The 24,491-nt window shown below is 36.7% G+C and overlaps 1 protein-coding gene across 5 annotated transcripts in view; it reads left to right on the forward strand.

Moving 5' to 3' along the window:
* FSTL5 (follistatin like 5) overlaps positions 1-24,491 on the forward strand; it is an 832,703-nt gene that overhangs the window by 687,392 nt on the left and 120,820 nt on the right. For 2 of the 5 annotated variants that reach the window (XM_021666691.2, XM_064383772.1), the window contains exon 11: positions 22,275-22,301. The exons of 2 other annotated variants lie outside the window; for them this stretch is intronic. In XM_021666691.2, the coding sequence (XP_021522366.2) occupies positions 22,275-22,301 (27 nt within the window). The remainder of the gene's footprint in view (positions 1-22,274; positions 22,302-24,491) is intronic. One more of the 5 variants, XM_064383773.1, reaches the window with a different exon arrangement.

Here is a 24,491-nt window from a genome sequence, read left to right on the forward strand (position 1 = left end):
AGAAAAAAAATGTGTGTGTGTGTATATATAATAAATTCACCATACACATATACTTAGTGTGTGTATATATGCACACACACATACCAAGGACTTTGAGAAAAAATATGTAAATATACGTATTTATGTATAATAAATTCACACACACACATATATATATATTTATAAATATGTATATATATTTCACAGTAGTGACATAGGTTTATATTATATTAAGGATAAATTAATGTAAGGAAACAAAGTCATTCCAATATAAGCAGCTGTTAAAAATGTCAACTATATATATGGCAATACCCTAATATAAATAAGGAGCTGAGGACATAAGCAGAAAGTAAAAATTTTCTTTAAATATTTGCAAATGTATTCAATATCACATATAACCAAACAAATATATAAAAATATATAATACATTTTCTTTTTAATTTATATATATGATCTATGTGTATATATATTCACATTTGGTAAGCTGTGCACACAGTCATACACACACACATATGCATACAATAATAGTTCACCTGAAGTGTTTGAGATGAATAATTTCACAGATTGCTAGTGGTGCTGGTAACGGTCTTTTGGAAATTAACCTGGCATATATTAAATGTTTTAAAGATTCTGATACCTCTTGCAGGAACATATACTACTGGAAATAACTACTTAGCTTGAGGGTCATCACAGTAATCACCTACGCACACATATATACATTCACCTGTATGACTGATAAAAGTCCATGGTATTTTTTGAGTTTCTATTATTTATACTAGCCTCTGATATTGGTACTAGGTTAGAATTTAATAAAGAAGTAAATAATAATGTTTTTAAAAGGCAGAAATTCATATGATGAAACAGTGTTTGAAACTGTATAAAGACTAGATTAGATATGTTATAACAAATGAATAAAAAGAATGCAAACTTATATATCATATATTTATATATTTTATCAGATACATTTCCATATATGTAGGCATTTATAAGAAAATCAGAAAAATAATGAAAAGACATAAAAAATATATTATATGCCTGTAATCCCAGCACTTTGGGAGGCTAAGGCAGGTGAATCACCTGAGGTCAGGAGTTTGAGACTAGCCTGACCAACGTGGTGAAACCTGGTCTCTACTAAAAATAAAAAATAAAATAAAATTTTTAAAAAAGAGTGGCATGGTGACAGGCACCTGTAATCCCAACTACTCAGGTGGCTGAGGCAAGAGAATCTCTTGAACCCAATAGGCAGAGGTTGCAGTGAGCCGAGATCGTGCCATTGCACTCCATCCTGGGCAACAGAGGGAGACTCCATCTCAAAATAAACAACCCCAAAAACAAACAAACAAAAAGATAATGTATTATTATACCAGGGCAATTAAATTCCAGGTATATTTTAATTTAATGCACATTCTAACTTTGTACATAAAATAGAATATATTTTAAACAGATAATAACAATACACATAATTTTTAAGTTAAGTAATATCAGAATACATTTTATCTACATAGTATTCATTATCTTCATCTAGAAATAGTTTATATTCCTATCTAGCTTTCTTTCGTGACTGTTACACTTGATTTGCTATGCTTTTTTATATTCTAGTAAACCCTCAATATTTTATGCTTTTAGGTTATTTTAAACAAAATTGCGTATTGGATTTTATTCTAACAGAAGAGGAATATAGATACTGGATATTTATCTTATATCTTGCTAAATAACTGATCTGTCTTATAAACTTCATTTGTACTTTTATTTTAATCTTTTGTGACTCATTTTACCTTCAAATTTTGATTGTCTTCTACTTATAATATTTATGCAATTTATGTTGGTTTCTTAGATTAATGAATTGATCAACCAATCAAAAATTAATTTTAAATAATAATCACAATTCAATATTTTGATTATCCATTTATTTATCTATTTTTAAAATTTTACTTTTACAGACTTAGGGGGTACAAATGCAGTTTTGTTACATGGATCTATTGCCTAGTGGCAAAGTCTAGACTTTTAGTATAACTATCACCTGAATAATAAACATTGTTCCCAAAATGTCAGTTTTCATTCCTCACCCACTCTCCACCCTCTCACTGATGTCTAGTATTTCTTTCTTTATGTGCATGCGTACTCATTTTCCAGCTCTCACTTTAAGTGAGAAAATTCAATATTTGAATTTCTGTTTCTGGGTTATTTTATTTAGGATACTGGCCTGTGATTCCATCCATGTTAATACAAAAAACATGATTTCATTCCTTTTTATGGCTGAGTAGTATTCCATGGTGTGTGTGTGTGTGTGTGCGTGTGTGTGTGTAATGCTTTCTTTATCCAATCATCCATTGATGGTCACTTATTTATTATTCTGGTGTATTTTTTAAATTAATTTATATATCCCTCTATTCTTAGTTTATTAGTTCACTCAGAGAATTTATATTATACTTAGTAATATGTGATGTATTTTAATAGATTGCATCTTTGTTTGGTTAAATTATATTGATGGTCCTTGATTGACAAACTAATGTGATGTGTTAAATTAATTTATTTTTGTTAAAATTTTAAGTTCAGGGGTACATGTTCAGATTTGTTACATAGGAAAATGTGTGTCATAGGGGTTTGTTGTACAGATTATACATTATGCAAGTATTAACCTAGTGCCCATGAGTTACTTTTCTTGATACTCTCCCTCCAACCATCCGCCACCCTCCAATATGCCCCAGTGTGTTCTCTTTTATGTGTCCATGTGTTCTCATCATTTAGCTCCCTTATAAGTGAGAACATGTGGTATTTCTTTTTCTGTTTCCACATTAGTTTGCTAAGTATAATGGCCTCCAGCTCCATCCAAGTTCCTGCAAATGACATGATCTCATTCTTTTTTATGGCTGCAAAGTATTCCATGGTGTATTTAGTCTACATTTTCTTTACCCAATCTACCATTGACGGACGTTCAGGAAGTAACTAGCTTGCTTTTGATTTTACAGCTGCATAGGTGGAAGGGATTTGCCTTTTCACAGATAAGACTATGGACTATGGACTTTGACTTAATGTTGAAATAAGACATGTGGGACTTTTGGGAACGCATGATTGGTTTTGAAATATGAGGACACAAGATTTGAGGGGTCAAAGTTAAAGAATCATAGGAATGTAGCTAAACATATAAAAATTTTGCAAACCATAATTTTTATGATGAAACAAATATATTTTATCATCTTTTATGAAAAAAAAAATCCTTGTCTTTGCTATTGTGAATAGTGCTGCAATGAATAAATGCGTGCGTGTCTTTATAATAGAATGATTTATATACATTTGAGTATATACCCAGTAATGGGATTGCTGTGTCAAATGGTATTTCTGATTTTTAGGACTTTGATGAATCTCTCAGTATCTTCCACAATGGCTGAACTAATTTACACTACCTCCAACAGTATATAAGCATTCCTTTTCTCCACAAACTTGTCAGCATCCATTATTACAATTTTTTTTTTTTTTTTTTTTTGCTTTTTAATAGTAGCCATTCTGACTCTGACTGGTGTGAGATAATATTTTATTGTGGTTTTGATTTGCATTTCTCTAATGATGAGTGATGTTGAGCTTTTTTTTTTCATATGATTGTCAACTGCATGTGTATCTTTTTTCAAAAAGTGTCTGTATTGATCATTTGCCCATTTTTTAATGGGGTTTTTTTTCTGGTAAATTTGTTTAAGTTCCTTATAGATGCTAGATAGTAGATCTTTGTCACATGCAGAGTTTGCAAATATTTTCTCCCATTCTGTGGGTTGTCTGTTTACTCTGTTGATAATTTCTTTTGTTGTGCAGATACTCTTTAGTTTAATTAGATCCCATTTGTCAATTTTTGCTTTTGTTGTCTTCATCATGAAATATTTATTTGTTCCTATGTCCAAAATGGTATTGCCTAGATTGTCTTCCAGGGATTTTGCAATTTTGGGTTTTACATTTAAGTATTTAATTTATCTTGAATTGATTTTTGCAAATGGTATGAGGAAGGGATTTACTTTCAATCTTCTGGTTATGACTAGCCAGTTATTCCAGCACTGTTTATTGAATAGGAATTCCTTTCACTATGGTTTGTTTTTGGCAGCTTTGTCAAATATCAGATGGTTGTAGGTGTGTGGCCTTATTTCTAGGCTCTCTATTATGATCCATTAGTCTATGTCTCTGTTTTTGCATCAGTACCATGCTGTTTTGGTTCTTATAGTCTTGTAGTATATATTGAAGTTGGGTAGCATGATTCTTCATTTGTTTTGTTTTGTTTAGGATTGCCTTGGGTATTTGAACTCTTTTTTGATTCCATGTGAATTTTAAAATAGTTTTTTTTTTTTTTTTTCTAGTTTTGTGAAAAATGTCACTGGTAGTTTGATAGAAATGGCATTGAATTTATAAATTGCTTTGAGCAGTATGGCCATGTTAACAATTTGATTCTTCCTATTGATGAGTATGGAATGCTTTTTCATTTGTTTGTTGTTGTCTCTGATTTCTCTGAGCAGTATTTTGTAGTTCTCATTGTAGACATCTTTCACCTCCCTAGTTAGCTGTATTCCTAGGTATTTGTTTTTCCTTCTGTGGCAATTGTGAATAAAATTATATTCCTGATATGGCTCTTAGCTTGACTGTTGTTGGTGTATAGGAATGCTACTGGTTTTTGTACATTGATTTTGTATCCTGAGACTTTGCTGATGTTGTTTATCAGCTGAAGGAGCTTTGGGCTGAAAGCATAGGGTATTCTCGATATAGGATCATGTCCTCTGCAAACAGGGATAGTTTGACTTCCTCTCTCCCTATTTGGATGCCATTTCTTTCTTTCTCTTGCCTAATTGCTCTGGCCAAAATTTGCAATAAATACTATGCTCAATAGAATGGTGAGAGAGAGTATCCTTGTCTTGTACCAGTTTTCAAGAAGAATGTTTACAGCATTTTCCCTTTCAGTAGGATGTTGGCTGTGGGTTTGTAATAGATGGGTCTTATTATTTGACGTACATTCCTACAATATCAAGTTTATTGAGAGTTTTTAACTGGAAGCCTTTCTGCATCTAGTGAGATAATCATGAGTTTTGTGTCTTTAATTTTGTTATTTACTGAATAACGTTTATTGATTTGTATATGTTGAACCAAACTTATGTCCCTTGGATAAAGCCTTCTGGATCATGGTGGATTACCTTTTTGATGTGCTGCTGGATTCAGTTTGCCAGTATTGTTGAGGATTTCTTAATCAATGACCATCAGGAATATTGGCCTGAAGTTTGCTTTTTATGCCTGGGGGTTTCTGCCAGGTTTTGGTGTCAGGATGATTCTGGCCTCATAGAATGAGTTAAAGAGTAGACCCCCCTCCTCAATTTTTGAAATAGCTTCAAATGGTATTAGCTCTGCTTTGTACATTGGATACAATTTGTACATCGGGCGAATTCCTCTGGTCCCAGGCTTTTTCTTGGTTGGTAGCCTATTTATTACTGATTCTGTATCAGAGCTTGTTGTCTGTTCAGGGATTCAATTTCTTCCTGGTTCAGTCTTGGGAGGGTGTAGGTGTCCAGGAATTTATTGATTCCTTCTAGCTTTTCCAGTTTGTGGGCATAGAGATGTTCATAATGTTCTCTGATTGTTATATGTATTTTTCTGGGGTCAGTGGTCATATTCCCTTGTCATTTCTAACTGTGCTTTTTTTTGAATCTTCTCTCTTTTCTTCTTCATTATTCTAGACAGAGGACTATCTATTTTATTAATTTTTTTCCAAAAATAACTCTTGAATTCATTGATCTTTTGAATGTTTTGTGTGTGTGCGTGCATGCGTGTGTGTGTATGTGTCTACTTCTTTAAGGTCACTTCTAATTTTGGTTATTTCTTGTATTTTGCTAGCTTTGGGTTTGTTAACTCTTGGTTTTCTGGTTCTGTTAGTTGTGATGTTAGGTTAGTAAATTGAGATTTTTTTGGACATTTAGTGCGATAAATTTCCCTCTTAATGCTGCTTTAGCTGTGTTCGAGATTCTGGTATGTTGTATCTTTGTTATAAATAGTTTCAAATAACTTCTTTTTTCCTCCCTTACTTTTATTATCTACCCCAAAGTCATTCATGAGCAGTTTACTTAATTTTCATGAGATTGTATGGTTTTGAGTGATTTCCTTGGTCTTGATTTCCATATATTAGTTAATTTCTTAACTTTCTGTTAAATAATTGTTTCATTCCAGAATAATTTTTGTCTGTAATCAGATTTTTAATATTCTAGTGAATTTTGCTGGCATTTTATTTATAATTTTGGTCATTAGTAAAATTGTACTATAATTCCTTTTCTATTCTGATATTATGAGGTACTTACATCAAAATTTCTGACTTTATAAACCAAATGGGGTGTTTTATCTTTAACTATATTCTAACAATATATTCCAATACATTTGGAATATTATGATTCATGAAAATTAATACTCAGGATAAAAACCTCAGACCCTAGAATATTTTGGAAGAAAATTATTTTTAAAAATATTTCAATCAGTACCATGGTTATTTCTATTCAAGTTTCTTCATGTTCAGTTTGGAAATTTGTATTTCCTTGGATTTTTAAATAATATCCATATTATCAAATTCATCAATTTAAAACTATTTTAAGTATCATCATTTCTTCCTTCCTTCCCCTGTCTTTCTTCTTCCCTCTGTCCTCCTTCCATTCTTCCTCTTCCTCCTCATCCTCCTCCTGTTTCTCTTTCTCTCTCTCTCTGTCTCTCACTCTCAATCTCTCTTTTGTTTGGCTCAATAGTGCTTCAGTTCAGTCCATGCATTGTCCTTTGTCTAAAATCCTTTGGGTCTGCATGGTTAATTTTCTTTTTTGTTGTTGTTGTTGTGTTTTATATAAATTGTGGGTATATTTGGTTTTTACAAATATCCAATTTATTGATTGATTTCGTGGGTTTAAAGGTTTGCATATTTGCATCTTTACTTTGTTGTCTGAAAATGCAGAAACAATCTCTGATTATTGGAACATATTTACAGAGTAGAGCTAGGCTTAAAGGCTTTTTATTTTGTAGTTCACTTTGTGGCCACCCTTGAACATCTGTTAATAAAATTGGAAAATGCTTTCTGTTTGTGTAGGAAACATTCATTACAAATACAGTAATTCAATCTTGATAATTGTATTTTTAAAACTTTGTCTTTATTTATTTTTTTATTTTTCAAATACGGAGAGTAATGTGTTAATGAAACAGACCTTGGGCCTGGCGTGGTGGCTTATGCCTGTAATCGTAGCACTTTGGGAGCCCAAGGCAGGTGGATAACAAGGTAAGGAGTTTGAGACCAGCCTGACCAATATGGTGAAACCCTGTCTCTACTAAAAATACAAGATTTAGCCAGGTATGGTGGCATGTGCCTGTAATCCCAGCTACTCAGGAGGCAGGAGAATCGCTTGAATCTGGGATGCAAAGGTTGCAGTGAGCCAAGATCATGACATTCCACTCTAGCCTGGGCAACAGAGCAAGCAAACAAACAAGCAAACAAAAGGCTCCAACAACAGACTGTGATTGTGGATTTATTAATTTTACAACCTAACCTTAACAGTTTCTGTCTCCTATTTTATTTATTTATTTATTTATTTATTTATTTTATTGCATTTTAGGTTTTGGGGTACATGTGAAAAACATGCAAAGTTGTTGCATAGGTGCATTCATGGCAGTGTGATTTGCTGCCTCCCTCCCCCTCACCCATATCTGGCTTTTCTCCCCATGCTATCCCTCCCCAACTCCCCCCCCGTCCCCCCACTCCCCTGCAACAGACCCCCGTGTATAGTGCTCCCCTCCCTGTGTCCATGTGTTCTCCTTGTTCAACACCCTCCTATGAGTGAGAACATGTGGTGTTTGGTTTTGTGTTCTTGTGTCAGTTTGCTGAGAATGATGGTTTCCAGGTTCATCCATGTCCCTACAAAGGACACGAACTCCTCATTTTTAATGGCTGCATAATATTCCATGGTGTATATGTGCCACATTTTTCCTGTCCAGTCTATCATCGATGGGCATTTGGGTTGGTTCCAGGTCTTTGCTACTGTAAACTGTGCTGCAATGAACATTCGTGTGCATGTGTCCTTATAGTAGAACGATTTATAATCCTTTGGATATATGCCCAGTAATGGGATTGCTGGGTCAAATGGAATTTCTATTTCTAGATCCTTGAGGAATCGCCACACTGTTTTCCACAGTGGTTGAACTAATTTACACTCCCACCAACAGTGTAAAAGTGTTCCTATTTCTCCACATCCTCTCCAGCATCTATTTTCTCCAGATTTTTTAATGATCGCCATTCTAACTGGCGTGAGATGGTATCTCAATGTAGTTTTGATTTGCATTTCTCTAATGACCAGTGATGATGAGCATTTTTTCATATGTTTGTTGGCCTCTTGTATGTCTTCTTTTGTAAAGTATCTGTTCATATCCTTCGCCCATTTTTGAATGGGCTTGTTTGTTTTTTTCTTGTAAATCTTTTTTAGCTCATTGTAAATTCTGGATATCAGCCCTTTGTCAGATGGGTAGGCTGCAAAAATTTTTTCCCATTCTGTTGGTTGCCAATTCACTCTATTGACTGTTTCTTTTGCCGTGCAGAAGCTGTGGAGTTTGATTAGGTCCCATTTGTCTATTTTGGCTTTTGTTGCCAATGCTTTTGGTGTTTTGGTCATAAAGTCCTTGCCTATGCCTATGTCCTGAATGGTTTTGCCTAGGTTTCCTTCTAGTGTTTTTATGGTGTTAGGCCTTATGTTTAAGTCTTTAATCCATCTGGAGTCAATTTTAGTGTAAGGTGTCAGGAAGGGGTCGAGTTTCTGCTTTCTGCATATGGTTAGCCAGTTTTCCCAACACCACTTATTGAACAGGGAATCCTTTCCCCATTGCTTGTTTTTATCAGGTTTGTCAAAGATCGGGTGGTTGTAGATATGTTGTGTCGCCTCCGACGCCTCTGTTCTGTTCCATTGGTCTATATCTCTGTTTTGGTACCAGTACCATGCTGTTTTGATTACCGTAGCCTTGTAGTAGAGTTTGAAGTCCGGTAGTGTGATGCCTCCTGCTTTGTTCTTTTTGCTGAGAATTGACTTGGCTATGCGGGCTCTCTTTTGGTTCCATATGAAGTTTAAGGTGATTTTTTCCAGTTCTGTGAGGAAGGTCATTGGTAGCTTGATGGGGATAGCGTTGAATCTGTAAATTACTTTGGGCAGTATGGCCATTTTCACGATATTAATTCTTCCTAACCATGAACATGGAATGTTTCTCCATCTGTTTGTGTCCTCTCTTATTTCATTGAGCAGTGGTTTGTAGTTCTCCTTGAAGAGGTCCTTTACGTTCCTTGTTAGTTGTATTCCTAGGTATTTTATTCTCTTTGTAGCAATTGTGAATGGCAGTTCGTTCTTGATTTGGCTCTCTTTAAGTCTGTTATTGGTGTATAGGAATGCTTGTGATTTTTGCACATTGATTTTGTATCCTGAGACTTTGCTGAAGTTGCTTATCAGTTTCAGGAGATTTTGGGCTCAGATGATAGGGTCTTCTAGATATACAATCATGTCGTCTGCAAATAGAGACAATTTGACTTCCTCCTTTCCTAATTGAATACCCTTTATTTCTTTTTCTTGTCTGATTGCTCTGGCTAGAACTTCCAGTACTATATTGAACAGGAGTGGTGAGAGAGGGCATCCTTGTCTAGTGCCCGATTTCAAAGGGAATGCTTCCAGTTTTTGCCCATTCAGTATGATATTGGCTGTTGGTTTGTCATAAATAGCTTTTATTATTTTGAGGTACGTTCCGTCGATACCTAGTTTATTGAGAGTTTTTAGCATAAAGGGCTGTTGAATTTTGTCGAAGGCCTTCTCTGCATCAATTGAGATAATCATGTGGTTTTTGTGTTTGGTTCTGTTTATGTGGTGAATTACATTTATAGACTTGCGTATATTGAACCAGCCTTGCATCCCCGGGATGAATCCTACTTGATCATGATGGATAAGCTTTTTGATGTGCTGTTGCAATCGGCTTGCCAGTATTTTATTGAAGATTTTTGCATCTATGTTCATCATGGATATTGGCCTGTAATTTTCTTTTCTTGTTGAGTCTCTGCCGGGTTTTGGTATTAGGATGATGTTGGTCTCATAAAATGATTTGGGAAGGATTCTTTCTTTTTGGATTATTTGAAATAGTTTCAGTAGGAATGGTACCAGTTCCTCTTTGTATGTCTGGTAGAATTCGGCTGTGAACCCATCTGGACCTGGGCTTTTTTTGGGTGATAGGTTCTTAATTGCTGCCTCGACTTCAGACCTTGTTTTTGGTCTATTCAGGGTTTCGACTTCTTCCTGGTTTAGGCTTGGGAGGAGGCAACTGTCCAGGAATTTATCCATTTCTTCCAGGTTTTCTAGTTTATGTGCATAGAGTTGTTTGTAATAATCTCTGATGATGGTTTGAATTTCTCTGGCATCTGTGATGATATCCCCTTTATCATTTTTTACTGCATCTATTTGGTTATTCTCTCTTTTCTTTTTTATTAGTCTGGCTAGTGGTCTGTCTATTTTGTTGATCTTTTCAAAAAACCAACTCCTGGATTTATTGATTTTTTGAAGGGTTTTTCGTGTCTCTATCTCCTTCAATTCTGCTTTGATCTTAGTTATTTCTTGACTTCTGCTAGGTTTTGAGTTTTTTTGATCTTGCTCCTCTAGCTCTTTCAATTTTGACGATAGAGTGTCAATTTTAGATCTCTCGTTTCTTCTCATGTGGGCACCTATTGCTATATATTTTCCTCTAGAGACTGCTTTAAATGTGTCCCAGAGATTCTGGTATGTGGTGTCTTCGTTCTCGTTGGTTTCGAAGAACATCTTTATTTCTGCCTTCATTTCAGTGTTTATCCAGTCAACATTCAGGAGAAAGTTGTTCAATTTCCATGAGGCTGTGCGGTTCTGGGTTGGCTTCTGAATTCTGAATTCTAACTTGATTGCACTGTGGTCTGAGAGACTGTTTGTTATGGTTTCTGTTCTTTTGCATTTGCTGAGGAGTGATTTACTTCCAATTATGTGGTCGATTTTAGAGTAGGTGTGATGTGGTGCTGAGAAGAATGTATATTCTGTGGATTTGGGGTAGAGAGTTCTGCAAATGTCTATTAGGTTTGCTTGGTCCAGGTCTGAGTTCAAGTCCTGGATATCCTTGTTAATTTTCTGTCTCGTTGATCTGTCTAATATTGACAATGGGGTGTTGAAGTCTCCCACTATTATTGTGTGGGAGTCTAGGTCTCTTTGTAAGTCTTTAAGAACTTGCCTTATGTATCTAGGTGCTCCTGTATTAGGTGCATATATATTTTGGATCGTTAGCTCTTCTTGTTGCATTGATCCTTTTACCAGTATGTAATGTCCTTCTTTGTCTCTTTTGATCTTTGTTGCTTTAAAGTCTATTTTATCAGAGATGAGAATTGCAACTCCTGCTTTTTTTTGTTCTCCATTTGCTTGGTAAATCTTCCTCCATCCCTTTATTTTGAGCCTTTGTGTATCCTTGCTTGTGAGGTGGGTTTCCTGGATACAGCACACTGATGGGTTTTGGCTTTTTATCCAATTTGCCAATCTGTGTCTTTTGATTGGGGCATTTAGTCCGTTTACATTTAGGGTTAATATTGTTATATGTGAATTTGATCCTGTCATTTTGATGCTAGCTGGCTGTTTTTCCCATTGGTTGATGCAGATTCTTCATTGTGTTGATGCTCTTTACCATTTCGTGCATTTTTGAAGTGGCTGGTACTGGTTGTTTTTTTCTATGTGTAGTGCCTCCTTCAGGAGCTCTTGTAAAGCTGGTCTGGTGGTGATGAAATCTCTGAATGCTTGCTTGTTCTCAAAGGATTTTATTTTTCCTTCACTTATGAAGCTTAGTTTGGCTGGATATGAAATTCTGGGTTGAAAGTTCTTTTCTTTAAGGATGTTGAATATTGGCCCCCACTCCCTTCTGGCCTGTAGGGTTTCTGCTGAGAGATCTGCTGTAAGTCTGATGGGCTTCCCTTTGTGGGTAACCCGACCTTTCTCTCTGGCTGCCCTTAGTATTTTCTCCTTCATTTCAACCCTGGTGAATCTGATGATTATGTGCCTTGGGGTTGCTCTTCTAGAGGAATATCTTTGTGGTGTTCTCTGTATTTCCTGGACTTGATTATTGGCCTGCCTTGCTAGGTTGGGGAAGTTTTCCTGGATAATATCCTGAAGAGTATTTTCCAGCTTGGATGCATTCTCTTCGTCACATTCAGGTACACCTATCAAACGTAGATTAGGTCTTTTCACATAGTCCCATATTTCTTGTTGACTCTGCTCATTCCTTTTTACCCTGTTTTCTCTAATCTTGCCTTCTCGTTTTATTTCATTGAGTTGATCTTCGACCTCTGATATCCTTTCTTCTGCTTGGTCAATTCGGCTGTTGAAACTTGTGCATGCTTCGCGAAGTTCTCGTGTTGTGTTTTTCAGCTCCATCAATTCGCTCATATTCCTCTCTAAGTTGTCCATTCTCGTTAACATTTCGTCAAGTCTTTTTTCAAGGTTCTTAGTTTCTTTGCATTGGGTCAGAACATGTTCTTTTAGCTCACGGAAGTTTCTTATTATCCACTTTCTGAAAGCTGATTCTGTCATTTCATCACGCTCATTCTCCATCCAGTCTTGTTCCCTTGCTGGTGAGGAGTTGTGCTCCCTTGTAGGAGAGGTGTTCTGGTTTTGGGTGTTTTCATCCTTTTTGCGCTGGTTTCTTCCCATCTTTGTGGATTTATCCACCTATCGACTTTGTAGTTGCTGTCTTTCTGATTTTGGTAATTTTAAGTCTGTAGTAGCTGAACTCATAAACCCCCTTTTCTTCCCCCTAGGTGGTCTGTCCCAGGGAATTAGGGCGTTATGATTTTCCGCTGTTGCAATGGTTTTCCCTGCCCACAAGGTGGCAGCCTAGTCACACTCAGCCTGCAGAGGCTTCGTTGAGCTGCTGTGGGCAAATTGTCCTGGGAACTGCAGGGTGTTTCCCAGTGGGTGATGCCCCTCCTCCACAGAGCTGGACCGTCCCGTGTTCAGCCGTGTTTCCGGAGGTGTTCTCTTTGCCCAGGAAACTCTTGGGTTGAGTCCCTGCCTCAGCTCCCCTTGCTGGCCCAGAGGGGATCCGGTCTCGCTCACTCTGCACAAGGGGCCGCTGCTCCCTGCCTCAGGTGCAGGCAGAGCAGCCGCGCCAGTCCAACCAGCAGCGCTGGCAACCCGTGGAGCTTCTCCACCTGTGAGTCTCCTGGTCTGTGGGCAGTAAAAATCCGCTGCCCTGTGAGCCGCTGCATCAGCCAAAGCAGCGGCTCTGAGATTCGTGGCGCGCCCTTGCCCGGGAGTGTCCTGGCTTGAATCCCTGCTTCAGCTCCCCTTGCTGGCTCAGAAGTGATTCAGTCTCTCTCGCTCTGTACGTGGATCCGCCGCCCCCCACCTCAGGGCGTAGGCCGAGCGGCGCGCCGCTCCGCTCAAACCAGCGGCGCTGGTGACCCGTGCGGCTCCTCCTCCTGTTAATCCCCTGGTCTGTGGTCAGTAAAAATCTGTCTGGAAATGCGGTGTCCACTCACCCTCTGCTCCTTCTTTCGGAGCTGCGATCCCGACTTCCTCCTAATCGGCCATCTTGAAAACCTCCTCTCTGTCTCCTATTTTAATACAATGTTTTAGCTTATATAATTTTAAATTCAATATGAAGTGTCTTGAATTTTATCTTATCTGATATTAGTATTACAAATTCTGTACTTTTTTGGGTTTATTCCTACATGACTACCAATCTTAAAAATGTCTCTATCCATAGTTTTAATGTCCTTACTCATTTAAAATAGTAGTGCTTTAATATGCGACTAGAATTTTTCACATGCCTTTTTTATATCTGGAAATTGAATCATATCATTCACTTAGTTTATTCTGATTCATTTCTCAGACTTCACCTTGATTATAATTGGAGAAGTTTCCCCAGTTTAAGGATGTCTAATCTACCCAATAAATGTGTTCACATTACTATGTTTCTCTCTTCTAATAACACACTAAATTCATAACTTTAAACTTTTTTCTGTCATCCTTTGATTACTTTTTGTCACCCCAGTTAGAATATAGGCTTCATGAACACAGAGATTGCCTGTTCTAACCTACGTATGGTAGTGCTGGATACAGCATCTAACACATGTTAGGTAATCAATTGATACTCACCAAGTGAGTGGATGGAGATATAAGGAAATAACATGCTTAGTTATTTTTTACAGGCCAGGGAAACAATTATAAGATTAATCATAGTTCAACCTTTCCTAAAACTACCAAAAAAAAATCCATTTCTTTTACATTGTGTATGCAGACTGACTTGATTTAATCATGAATAAATTCTCCAGCTTTGTCTTTTTAAACCAGTCTTACCCTCCAAATATACCAAATTACTTGACACGTTATCTCAATATGTTCTGATGCTTCTGATTGATATACCTTGAGCATATTTTCTTTTTTTTTTCTCATGTATGGAATAGCTTCTTTAGCCCCCTACACTACATAGCACTCTTGTAAGCTTTGGTAATACTACATTTCTTGTGGAGCATCATCTTAATGAATCTGTCCTTCTAGTACCCAATCTCTTCTCAGAGATGATCATTCTGTCTTGTCCACATTTGCTGAATTTGAAATTTGCTTCTTCTATTTCATTTATCATGTTAGCAATTATCTGCTTTCTTCTTTTTTCTCTTTTATTTTTAACAAATCCTTTTTTTTATTGTACTTTAAGTTCTGGGGTACATGTGCAGATCATGCAGGATTGTTGCATAGGTATACACATGGCAATGTGGCTTTCTGCCTCCATCCCCCCTTCACCTACATCTGGCATTTCTCCCCATGTTATCCCCAACCTTCCCACCCCTCCACTCTCCCTCGCTTGGCCCCCAACAACAGATCCCAGTGTATAGTTCTCCCCTCGCTGTGTCCCTGTATTCTTATTGCTCATCACTCGCCTATGAGTGAGAACATGCAGTGTCTGTTTTTCTGTTCCTGTGTCAGTTTACTGAGAATGATGGTTTCCAGATTCATCCATGTCCCTACAAAGGACACAAACTCATCATTTTTTATGGCTGCATAGTATTCCATGGTGTATATGTGCCACATTTTCATTGTCCAGTCTATCATCGATGGGCATTTGGGTTGGTTTCAGGTCTTTGCTATTGTAAACAATTTTGCTATGAACATACATGTGCATGTGTCTTTATAATAGACTGATTTATAATCCTTTGGGTATATACCCAGTAATGGGATTGCTGGGTCAAATGGAATTTCTATTTCTAGGTCCTTGAGGAAGTGCCACAATGTCTTCCACAATGTTTGAACTAGTTTATACACTCCCACCAACTGAGTAAAAGTGTTCCTATTTCTCCACATCCTTTCCAGCATCTGTTGTCTCCAGATTTTTTAATGACTGCCATTCTAACTAGCTTGAGAGGGTATCTCATTGTGGTTTTGTTTTGCATTTCTCTAATAATCAGTGATGGTTACTATTTCTTTATAGGTTTGTTGGCCTTATATATGTCTTCTTTTGAAAAGTGTCTGTTCATATCCTTCCCCTACTTTCAGATGGGGTTGTTTTTTTTTCTTTTAAATCTGTTTTAGTTCTTTGTAGATACTGGATGTTAGCCCTTTGTCAGATGGGTAGACTGAAAAAATTTTTTCCCATTCTCTTGGTTGCCAGTTCACTCTAATGATTGTTTCTTTTGCTGTGCAGATGCTCTGGAGTTTAATTAGGTCGTTTTTGTCTATTTTGGCTTTTGTTGCCGATGCTTTTGGTGGTTTAGTCATGAAGTCTTTGCCTATGCCTATGTTCTGAATGGTTTTGCCTTGGTTTTCTTCTAGGGTTTTTATGATGTTAGGTCTTATGTTTAAGTCTTTAATCCATCTGGAGTTAATTTTAGTGTAAGGTGTCAGGAAGGAGTCCAGTTTCTGCTTTCTGCCCACAACTAGCCAGTTTTCCCAACATCATTTATTAAACAGGGAATCCTTTCCCCATTGCTTGTTTTTGTCAGGTTTGTCAAAGATCAGATGGTTGTGGATGTGTAGTGTTGCCTCCAGGGCCTCTGTTCTGTTCCATTGGTATATATCTCTGTTTTGGTACCAGTACCATGCTGTTTTGATTACTGTAGACTTGTAATATAGTTTGAAATCAGGTTGCGTGATGCCTCAGCTTTGTTCTTTTTGCTTAGGACTGTCTTGGCTATGCAGGTTCTCTTTTTCTTCCATATGAAGTTTGAGGTGGTTTTTTCCAGTTCTATGAAGAAGGTCATTGGTAGCTTGATGGGGATAGCATTGAATCTATAAATTACTTTGGGCAGTATGGCCATTTTCATGATATTGATTCTTCCTGACCATGAGCATGGAATGTTTCTCCATCTGTTTGTGTCCTGTCTTATTTCATTGAGTAGAGGTCTGTAGTTCTCCTTGAAGAGGGCCTTTACATTCTTTGTTAGTCGTATTCCTAGGTATTTTATTCTCTTTGTAGCAATTGTGAATGGGAGTTTGCTCATGATTTAGCTCTCTGTTAGTCTGTTATTGGTGTATAGAAATACTTATGATTTTTGCACATTGATTTTGTATCCTGAGACTTTGCTGAAGTTGCTTATCAGTTTAAGGAGATTTTGGGGTGAGATGATAGGGTCTTCTAAATATACAATCATGTCATCTGCAAATAGAGATAATATGACTTCCTCTTTTCCTAATTGAATACGCTTTATTATTATTTTTTCCTGCCTAATTGCTATGGCTAGAACTTCTAATACTATATTGAATAAGAGTGGTGAGAGAGGGCATCCTTGTCTAGTGCCAGATTTCAAAGGGAATGCTTCCAGTTTTTGCCCATTCACTATGATATTGGCTGTAGGTTTGTTATACATAGCTTTTATTGTTTTGAGATATGTTCCTTAGATACCTAGTTTATTCAGCATTTTTAGCATAAAGGGCTGTTGAATTTTGTCAAAGGCCTTCTCTGCATCTATTGAGATAATCATGTGGTTTTTGTCTTTGGTTTTGTTTATGTGGTGAATTATGTTTATAGACTTGTGTATGTTGAACCAGGCTTGCATCCCGGAATGAAGCCTACATGATCATGATGGATAAGCTTTTTGATGTACTGTTGCAATCAGTTTGCCAGTATTTTGTTGAAGATATTTGCATCTATGTTCATCATGGATATTGGCCTGAAGTTTTCTATTTTTGTTGAGTTTCTGCTGGGTTTTGGTATCAGGATGATGTTGGTCTCATAAATGATTTGGGAAGGATTCACTCCTTTTGTATTGTTTGGAATAGTTTCAGAAGGAATGGTACCAGCTCTTCTTTGTACATCTGGTAGAATTCAGCTGTGAACCTGTCTGGACCTGGCCTCTTTTTGGTTGGTAAGCTATTAATTGCTGTCTCAACTTCAGCCATTGTTATTGGTCTAGGCATCAACGTCTTCCTGGTTTAGGCTTGGGAGTGTGCAAGTGTCCAGGAATTTATCCATTTCTTCCAGGTTTAGTGGTTTATATGCATAGAGTTGTTTGTAGTAATCTCTGATTGTAGTTTGTATTTCTGTGGAATCAGTGGTAATATCTCCCTTATTTTTTTTTATTGCATCTATTTTATTCTTCTCCATTTTCTTTTTTATTAATCTTGCTAGTGGTCTATTTTGTTGATCTTTTCAAAAAACCAGCTCCTAGATGTATTGATTTTTTGAAGGGTTTTTTGTGTCTCTATCTCCTTCAGTTCTGCTCTGATCTTAGTTATTTCTTGTCTTCTGCTAGCTTTTGAGTTTTTTTGATCTTGCTCTTCTAGCTCTTTCAATTTTGATGATAGGGTGTCGATATTGGATCTTTTCTCGCTTCTCATGTGGGCATTTATTGCTACAAATTTCATCTAGACACTGCTTTAAATGTGTCCCAGAGATTCTGGTATGTTGTGTCTTAATTCTCGTTGGTTTCAAAGAAAAACTTTATTTCTGCCTTCGTTTCATTGTTTATCTAGTCAACATTTGGGGGCAGTTGTTCAGTTTCCATGAAGCTGTGTGGTTCTGAGTTAGTTTCTTAATTCTGAGTTCGAATTTGATTGCCCTGTGGTCTAAGAGACTGTTTGTTATGATTTCCATTCTTTTGCATTTGCTGAGGAGTGATTTACCTGCAATTACATTGTCATTTTTAGAGTAGTGCAATGCAGTGCTGAGAAGAACGTATATTCTGTGGATTTGGGGTGAAGATTTCTGTAAATGTCTATTAGGTCTGCTTGGTCCAGCTCTGAGTTCAAGTCCTGTATATCCTTGTTAATTTTCTGTCTCGTTGATCTGCCTAATATTGACAGTGGAGTGTTAAAGTCTCCCACTGTTATTGTGTGGGAGTCTAAGTCTCTTTGTAGTTTGTTAAGAATCTGCTTTATATATCTGGGTGCTCCTGTATTGGGTGAGTATATATTTAGGATCATTAGCACTTCTTGATGCATTGATCCTTTTACCATTATGTAATGCCCTTCTTTGTCTCTTTTGATCTTTGTTAGTTTAAAGTCCATTTCATCAGAGACTAGGATTGCAACTCCTGCTTTTTGTGCTCTTCATTTGCTTGATAAGTCTTCCTCCATCCCTTTATTTTTAGCCTATGTGTGTCCTTGCATGTGAGATGGGTTTCCTGAATACAGCACACTGATGGGTCTTGACATTTTATCCAATATGCCAGTCTGTGTCTTGACTGGGGGCATTTAGCCCATTTACATTTAAGGTTAATATTGTTATGTGTGAATGTGATCCTGCCATTTTGATGCTAGCTGGATGTTTTGCCCGTTAGTTGACACATTTTCTTAATTGTGTCGATAGTCCTTACCATTTGGTACGTTTTTAGAGTGGCTGGTACTGGTTGTTCCTTTCCTTGTTTAGTGCTTCTTTCAGGAGCTCTTGTAAGGCAGGCCTGGTGGTGACAAAATCTCTTAGCAATTGCTTGCCCATAAAGGATTTTCTTTCTCCTTCACTTATGAAGCTTAGTTTGGCTGGATATGAAATTCTAGGTTGAAAGTTCTTTTCTTTAAGGATGTTTAATATTGGCCCCCACTTTCTTCTGGCTTGTAGGGTTTCTGCTGAGAGATCCACTGTGAGTCTGATGGGCTTCCCTTTGTAGGTAACCTGATCTTTCTCTCTGGCTGCCCTTAGCGTGTTTTCCTTCATTTCAACCCTGGTGAATCTGACGATTATGTGCCTTGGGGTTGCTCTTCTTGAGAAATATCTTTGTGGAGTTCTCTGTATTTCCAGGACTTGAATATTGGCCTGCCTTGCTAGTTTGGGGAAGTTCTCCTGGTTAATTTCTTTAAGAGTGTTTTCCAGCTTGAATTCATTCTCTCCATCACATTCAGATACACCTATCAAACGTAGATTAGGTCTTTTCACATAATCCCATATTTCTTGGAGGCTTTGTTCATTTCTTTTTACTCTTTTTTCTCTATTCTTGCCTTCTGGTTTTATTTCCTTGAGCTGATCTTCAGTCTCTGATATCCTTTATTCTGCCTGGTCAATTCGGCTATTGAAACTTGTGTATGCTTTGCAAAATTCTCCTGCTGTGTTTTTCAACTCCATGAAGTTGTTTATATTCTTCTCTAAGCTGTTTATTCTAGTTAGCATCTCCTCTAATCTTCTTTCTAGGTTCTTAGTTTCTTCACATTGGGTTAGCACATGTTCTTTTAGCTCTGAGAAGTTTTTATTGCCCACCTTCTGAAGTCTGTTTCTGTCAATTTGTCAGATTCATTCTCCATCCATCTTTGATCCCTAGCTGGTAAGGAGTTGTGATCCCTTGGAGGAGGAGAGGTGTTCTCATTTTTGGTGTTTTCATCCTTTTTACACTGCTTTCTTCCCATATTAATGGCTTTATCTACCTGTGGTTTTTGTAGTTGGTGACTTTCGGATGGGGTCTCTAAGTGGACATCCTTTGTATTGATGATGAAGTTATTTCTTTCTGTTTCTTAGTTTTCCCTCTAACAGTCAGACCCCTCTGCTGCAGGACTCCTAGAGGTCCACTCTAGACCCTGCTTGCCTGGGGATCACCCACAGGGGCTGCAGAACAGTAAGGGTTGCTGCCGGTTTCTTCTTCTGTTATCTTTGTCCCAGAAGGGTACCTGCCAGATGTCAGCCTGAGTTCTCCTTTATGAGGGGTCTCTTTGGTTACACAGGGATTGGGGAGCTGCTTGAGGAGACACTCTGTCCCTTATAGGAGCTCAAGGGCTTATCTGTGAGCTCTGCTGTTCTGTGCAGAGCCGCTGGGCAGGTATGTTTTAGTCTGCTGCAGTAGAACTCATAACTGCCTCTTTTCCCAGGTGCTCTGTCCTAGGAATGTCAGCTTTATTTATAAGTTCCTGTCATGCTGCTGTCTTTTTTCATAGATGCCCTGCCCCACATGAAGCAATCTAGTCACAGTCTGCCAGCAGTGGTGTTGCTGAGCTGCCACCAGCTCTGCCCAGCTGCTGTGTTAACTACCTCGGTAGTGGCGGACTGCCCTAGTAGTGGTGGTCACCCTTCCCCCCACAGAGCTGGACCTTCCTGTGTCCAGTTATGCTTGCTACAAAACAGTTAATCCAGAGCATGCAGATTGCTTATTTTGTGGACATGGTACCCATTGAGCCAGATTACCTAGCTCTCTGTCTCTGCCCCCTCCCTTTCAGTTGAATGAGTGGCTCTGTCTCCCAGGCATTCCAGGAGCCAGTTGAAACGGCCACCCAGATTTGTGTGAGTTTCTGTGTGCCAAGCCAGCACCAGCTGAAACTGCCGTGCTGAAAACTCATGGTGCTTTTTGGCCTGGGAATCTCCTGGTCTGTAGGCAGTGAAAATTTGTGGGGAAATGTGGTGGGCACTCATGCTGTGCATTGTTCTTGCTGGGAACTGCACTCCGGAGCTGTTCCTCTTCAGTCATCTTGGATCCTCCTCCCTGTTTTCATGGTTCTCTTTCCTCCTATGTCTATATCCTCTCCTTGAGAGTAAGATTTGTCATTTTATTATTTTATAACATATTTACTTGACAAAGATTCAAGTATGTTTAAGATGAAAAGATGATGTATATATTTTATTATTTTATAACATATTTACTTGACAAGATTCAAGTATGTTTAAGATGAAAAGTTGATGTATATATTATGTAATGATTATCACAATCTATTAACACATCCATCATCACCCACATTACACATTACATATCCAGAACTTACTCATCTCATCATTGAAAGTTAAACTTTTTTCATATTTATTCAAAGTGCACTGCAGGCAGAAGACCAACAGCACAAAATGTGCTACAGGAATGTACATATGATGTATTTATATTTGAATAAATATTATTAAGGAACTTAAAAATTAAAAATTGCAAATGTTTACCATTAATAATTTATTTTTTTAAAGAAATACAGCAGATGCTGAAAACTTCATGATTTGGGCCTTAAGCTGAAGTGAGGAGTGCTACACTCTATTCTTGCCTCTGAAACATGCACACGTGGGTTCAGTTGAAAAAACAAATGATTAAGTTTTAATATAGTCAAAATACTGAAAGTAATTTGCTGTGTATGAGATTTTCTATTAGTTACACTTTTATGATTTTGCTTTAATAACATATAGAATTTTTGTAATTTTGAATTATTAAACAGGCAGGAATTTCCTTGAGAATAGTTTCAACTGGATTTTTTTTCTTAATTTCTATTTTAATATATTAGCTCTTGGGTCTCTATATAATATTTTTTAAATCTATTGTTCAAGAACAATTCAGTATGTATTAAAATAAGCAAAGTATACTTAGATCTATTTTCTGTATGTTTTAAAACAGTAAAAACATACACTACTTAAAAATAGGCCAATTTGGTGTTTAAGATCTTGGATTTTCAAGAACTCTTCTTGTTCGGGAATATTTTGTATTATGTAGGAACATCATATATCGTGATTATTGCAAAATTTAAGAGTATAACTTTTTCTATTAGTAACTTAAACTGTCAACCTAATAGTTTTAACTACCAATGCTTGCTCTAAAAATATATTTTAATTAAATTAACTTAAACCTCCTATTCTTTTCAATGCAGAGTAAAATGCTCTTGTTTGTTAACAAAAGCTGTATTACAAATAAGAATTGGCTATATCAAAAAACACACAAAGCTTTATTAGCTAATTCCAACATGCTATTGTTCTGTTAAAGCGGCTCATTGAATTAACTGTCACTATGTTTATATACACATTCTATCACAGAGATTTTGACCTCTTTAATGATATTCATACACTATATAGCAAAAGCTCTCTTTACTCATTTTCTTTTTCTGCTCTTTCTTTTCAACATGCTGCAGTAGCTAACATATTATGGAGAGAAGAAGGTACTAAACTGAATTTTTATATTGTGACAATTATGCTTGATTATTAGATTTGTTGATTATCTTTTAACTTCTTTTTCATTCTGATCCTATATTTTAATTGATTTTATTTCAATATTCTTGAGTAAGCCTGCTACCATTACACATATTTATCACTTCTCATCAGCTTAATTATTGATACATAGCCAGAAAGTTTCATTGCAATATATTGAAATTACATCAAAGAAATAAAAACAATCTCAGTTAAACATAATTTACATAATAACTCTGATTAAGTCAGAGTAAGAATATTTATAAAAACCACGCCTTATCAAGGGGATATAGTAAATTATTTTAAAATGTGGGTTACAAACTTGAAGGATCTGGATTCAAATGTGGTCTTCAAGTTTACGAACAATAAGGTAAGTTACCCTGCACAATCTTCTTATGTCAAAAAGGAATATAGTAGTTGTTAATACTCAGTAGGGTTGTTATCAGTTCTTTAGTTATCATCAGCACTCAATAAACAGTAACAGTTTTTATATATTATTGCAATTGTTATTGGTTTTCCTCATTTAGCTACAAAGACTGGAAAGAATATGTGTGCTCAGGTGCTTAAATAGTCCATCAACTGTGGTTAAATCAAATTCTTGGGAGAAAAATGTCTAAAAGCCATCATTATGTTCCCAGTAAGCAATGGCCAAAACTTGCCTTCACAACTCACCCTAGACAACATTTCTCTCCCCTGATTATAGCTTCCTGTAGGAACCCAAGTCACTGTGCCCTGTGACAGCCAGTCTCATAACCACAAGTAATTCTGGAATTTAGCCATCTCAATTTTGTGCTCAAGGATGAGTCAGTCCATTTATTTTCTTCTCTCTTAGAACTTGTTGCTCCTTAAATCTTTTGTATGAGCTCCATTAAAACCTGGTTTTTTAAAGAAGTTCTGGTGTAACTATTTCCTCTATTTTTATTTCACTTCAAATATTTCACCTTTAAATGTACCTAATTCTGTCGTTATTGAAAGTAGCCTTGACATATCAGTATTTATTTATTTATTTCGAGATGGGAGTTTCACTCTTGTTGCCCAGGCTGGAGTGCAATGGTGCGATCTCTGCTCACTGCAACCTACACTTCCCGGGTACAAATGATTTTCCTGCCTCAGCCTCCCCAGTAGCTAGGATTACAGGTGTGAGCCACCATGCCCGTCTAATTTTTGTATTTTTAGTAGAGACCGGGTTTCGCCATGTGGGCAAGGCTGGTCACAAACCCCTGACCTCAGGTGATCTTCCTGCCTCAGCCACCCAAAGTGCTGGGGTTACAGGCATGAGCCACCGCAACGGGCCCACATACCTGTTAAACAACATTTCACTATACTGTCTTCCCTCTGGGCAAGATTTCTCTGGGCATTTAAAAAATTGATTTTATTTTATCATTGTAATGGAAGGAATAACACCTAACAGATCTGGCTCTGATGGTTAATTGCTGGGAAAATTTGGATGAGTTATTTTACCTTGCTGAGCCAGATGCTTCCAATACAATACTTGAAATAGAGATGGCACTCACCTCACCAATCTGTGCTATGTAAATCAACTTAAATATGTGGAAATACTCTTTCTTATATATTAACTTTGATAACCAACATGGACATTATTATAGTAATTTTAATATATGATAATAACAATGCTCAAGACCACCCTCAAAAGTACAGAAGCTTTCAGATTAATTAAAATCGTGATGAAATTCATTATATAAAACCAGATTATTTCCTACTAAAAAATGTATTGTCAGTTTTTGGAACTTTATAACCTCAGTAATAATTCTCCATTAAGAATAATGTTCTTATGCTTCATGATTTCATTCAACACATAAAATGTGCTTGACAAAAATAGATATTGGTACAATTTACAGATACTATTTAAGTCACATAAAACAAGTGTCTTTGGGTAAATTATTAAAGTCCTTTTTTCTATATACAGTTATCATAAGAGTACTTTGTTGTTTCCCATAATAGGGAACATTTTAAAAATAGATTAAAGAAGAAAGCATATTTGACTTTCATTCGTAGACATCTGTAACTTATTTTTATAATGCCACAATTATTGACAAGGCATTACAATAAAAATGATTGAATGTACTACTAGTAATAATGGTGACCAGAGATAATAGACTGGCTTAAGGAATCACTGAACCCCATCGTTGAGTATAAGTATT

Source organism: Aotus nancymaae, unplaced genomic scaffold (genome assembly GCF_030222135.1).
Source record: "Aotus nancymaae isolate 86718 unplaced genomic scaffold, 86718_ANA_hifiasm-v0.15.2.pri h1tg000033l, whole genome shotgun sequence".
Lineage (NCBI taxonomy): Eukaryota > Metazoa > Chordata > Mammalia > Primates > Aotidae > Aotus > Aotus nancymaae.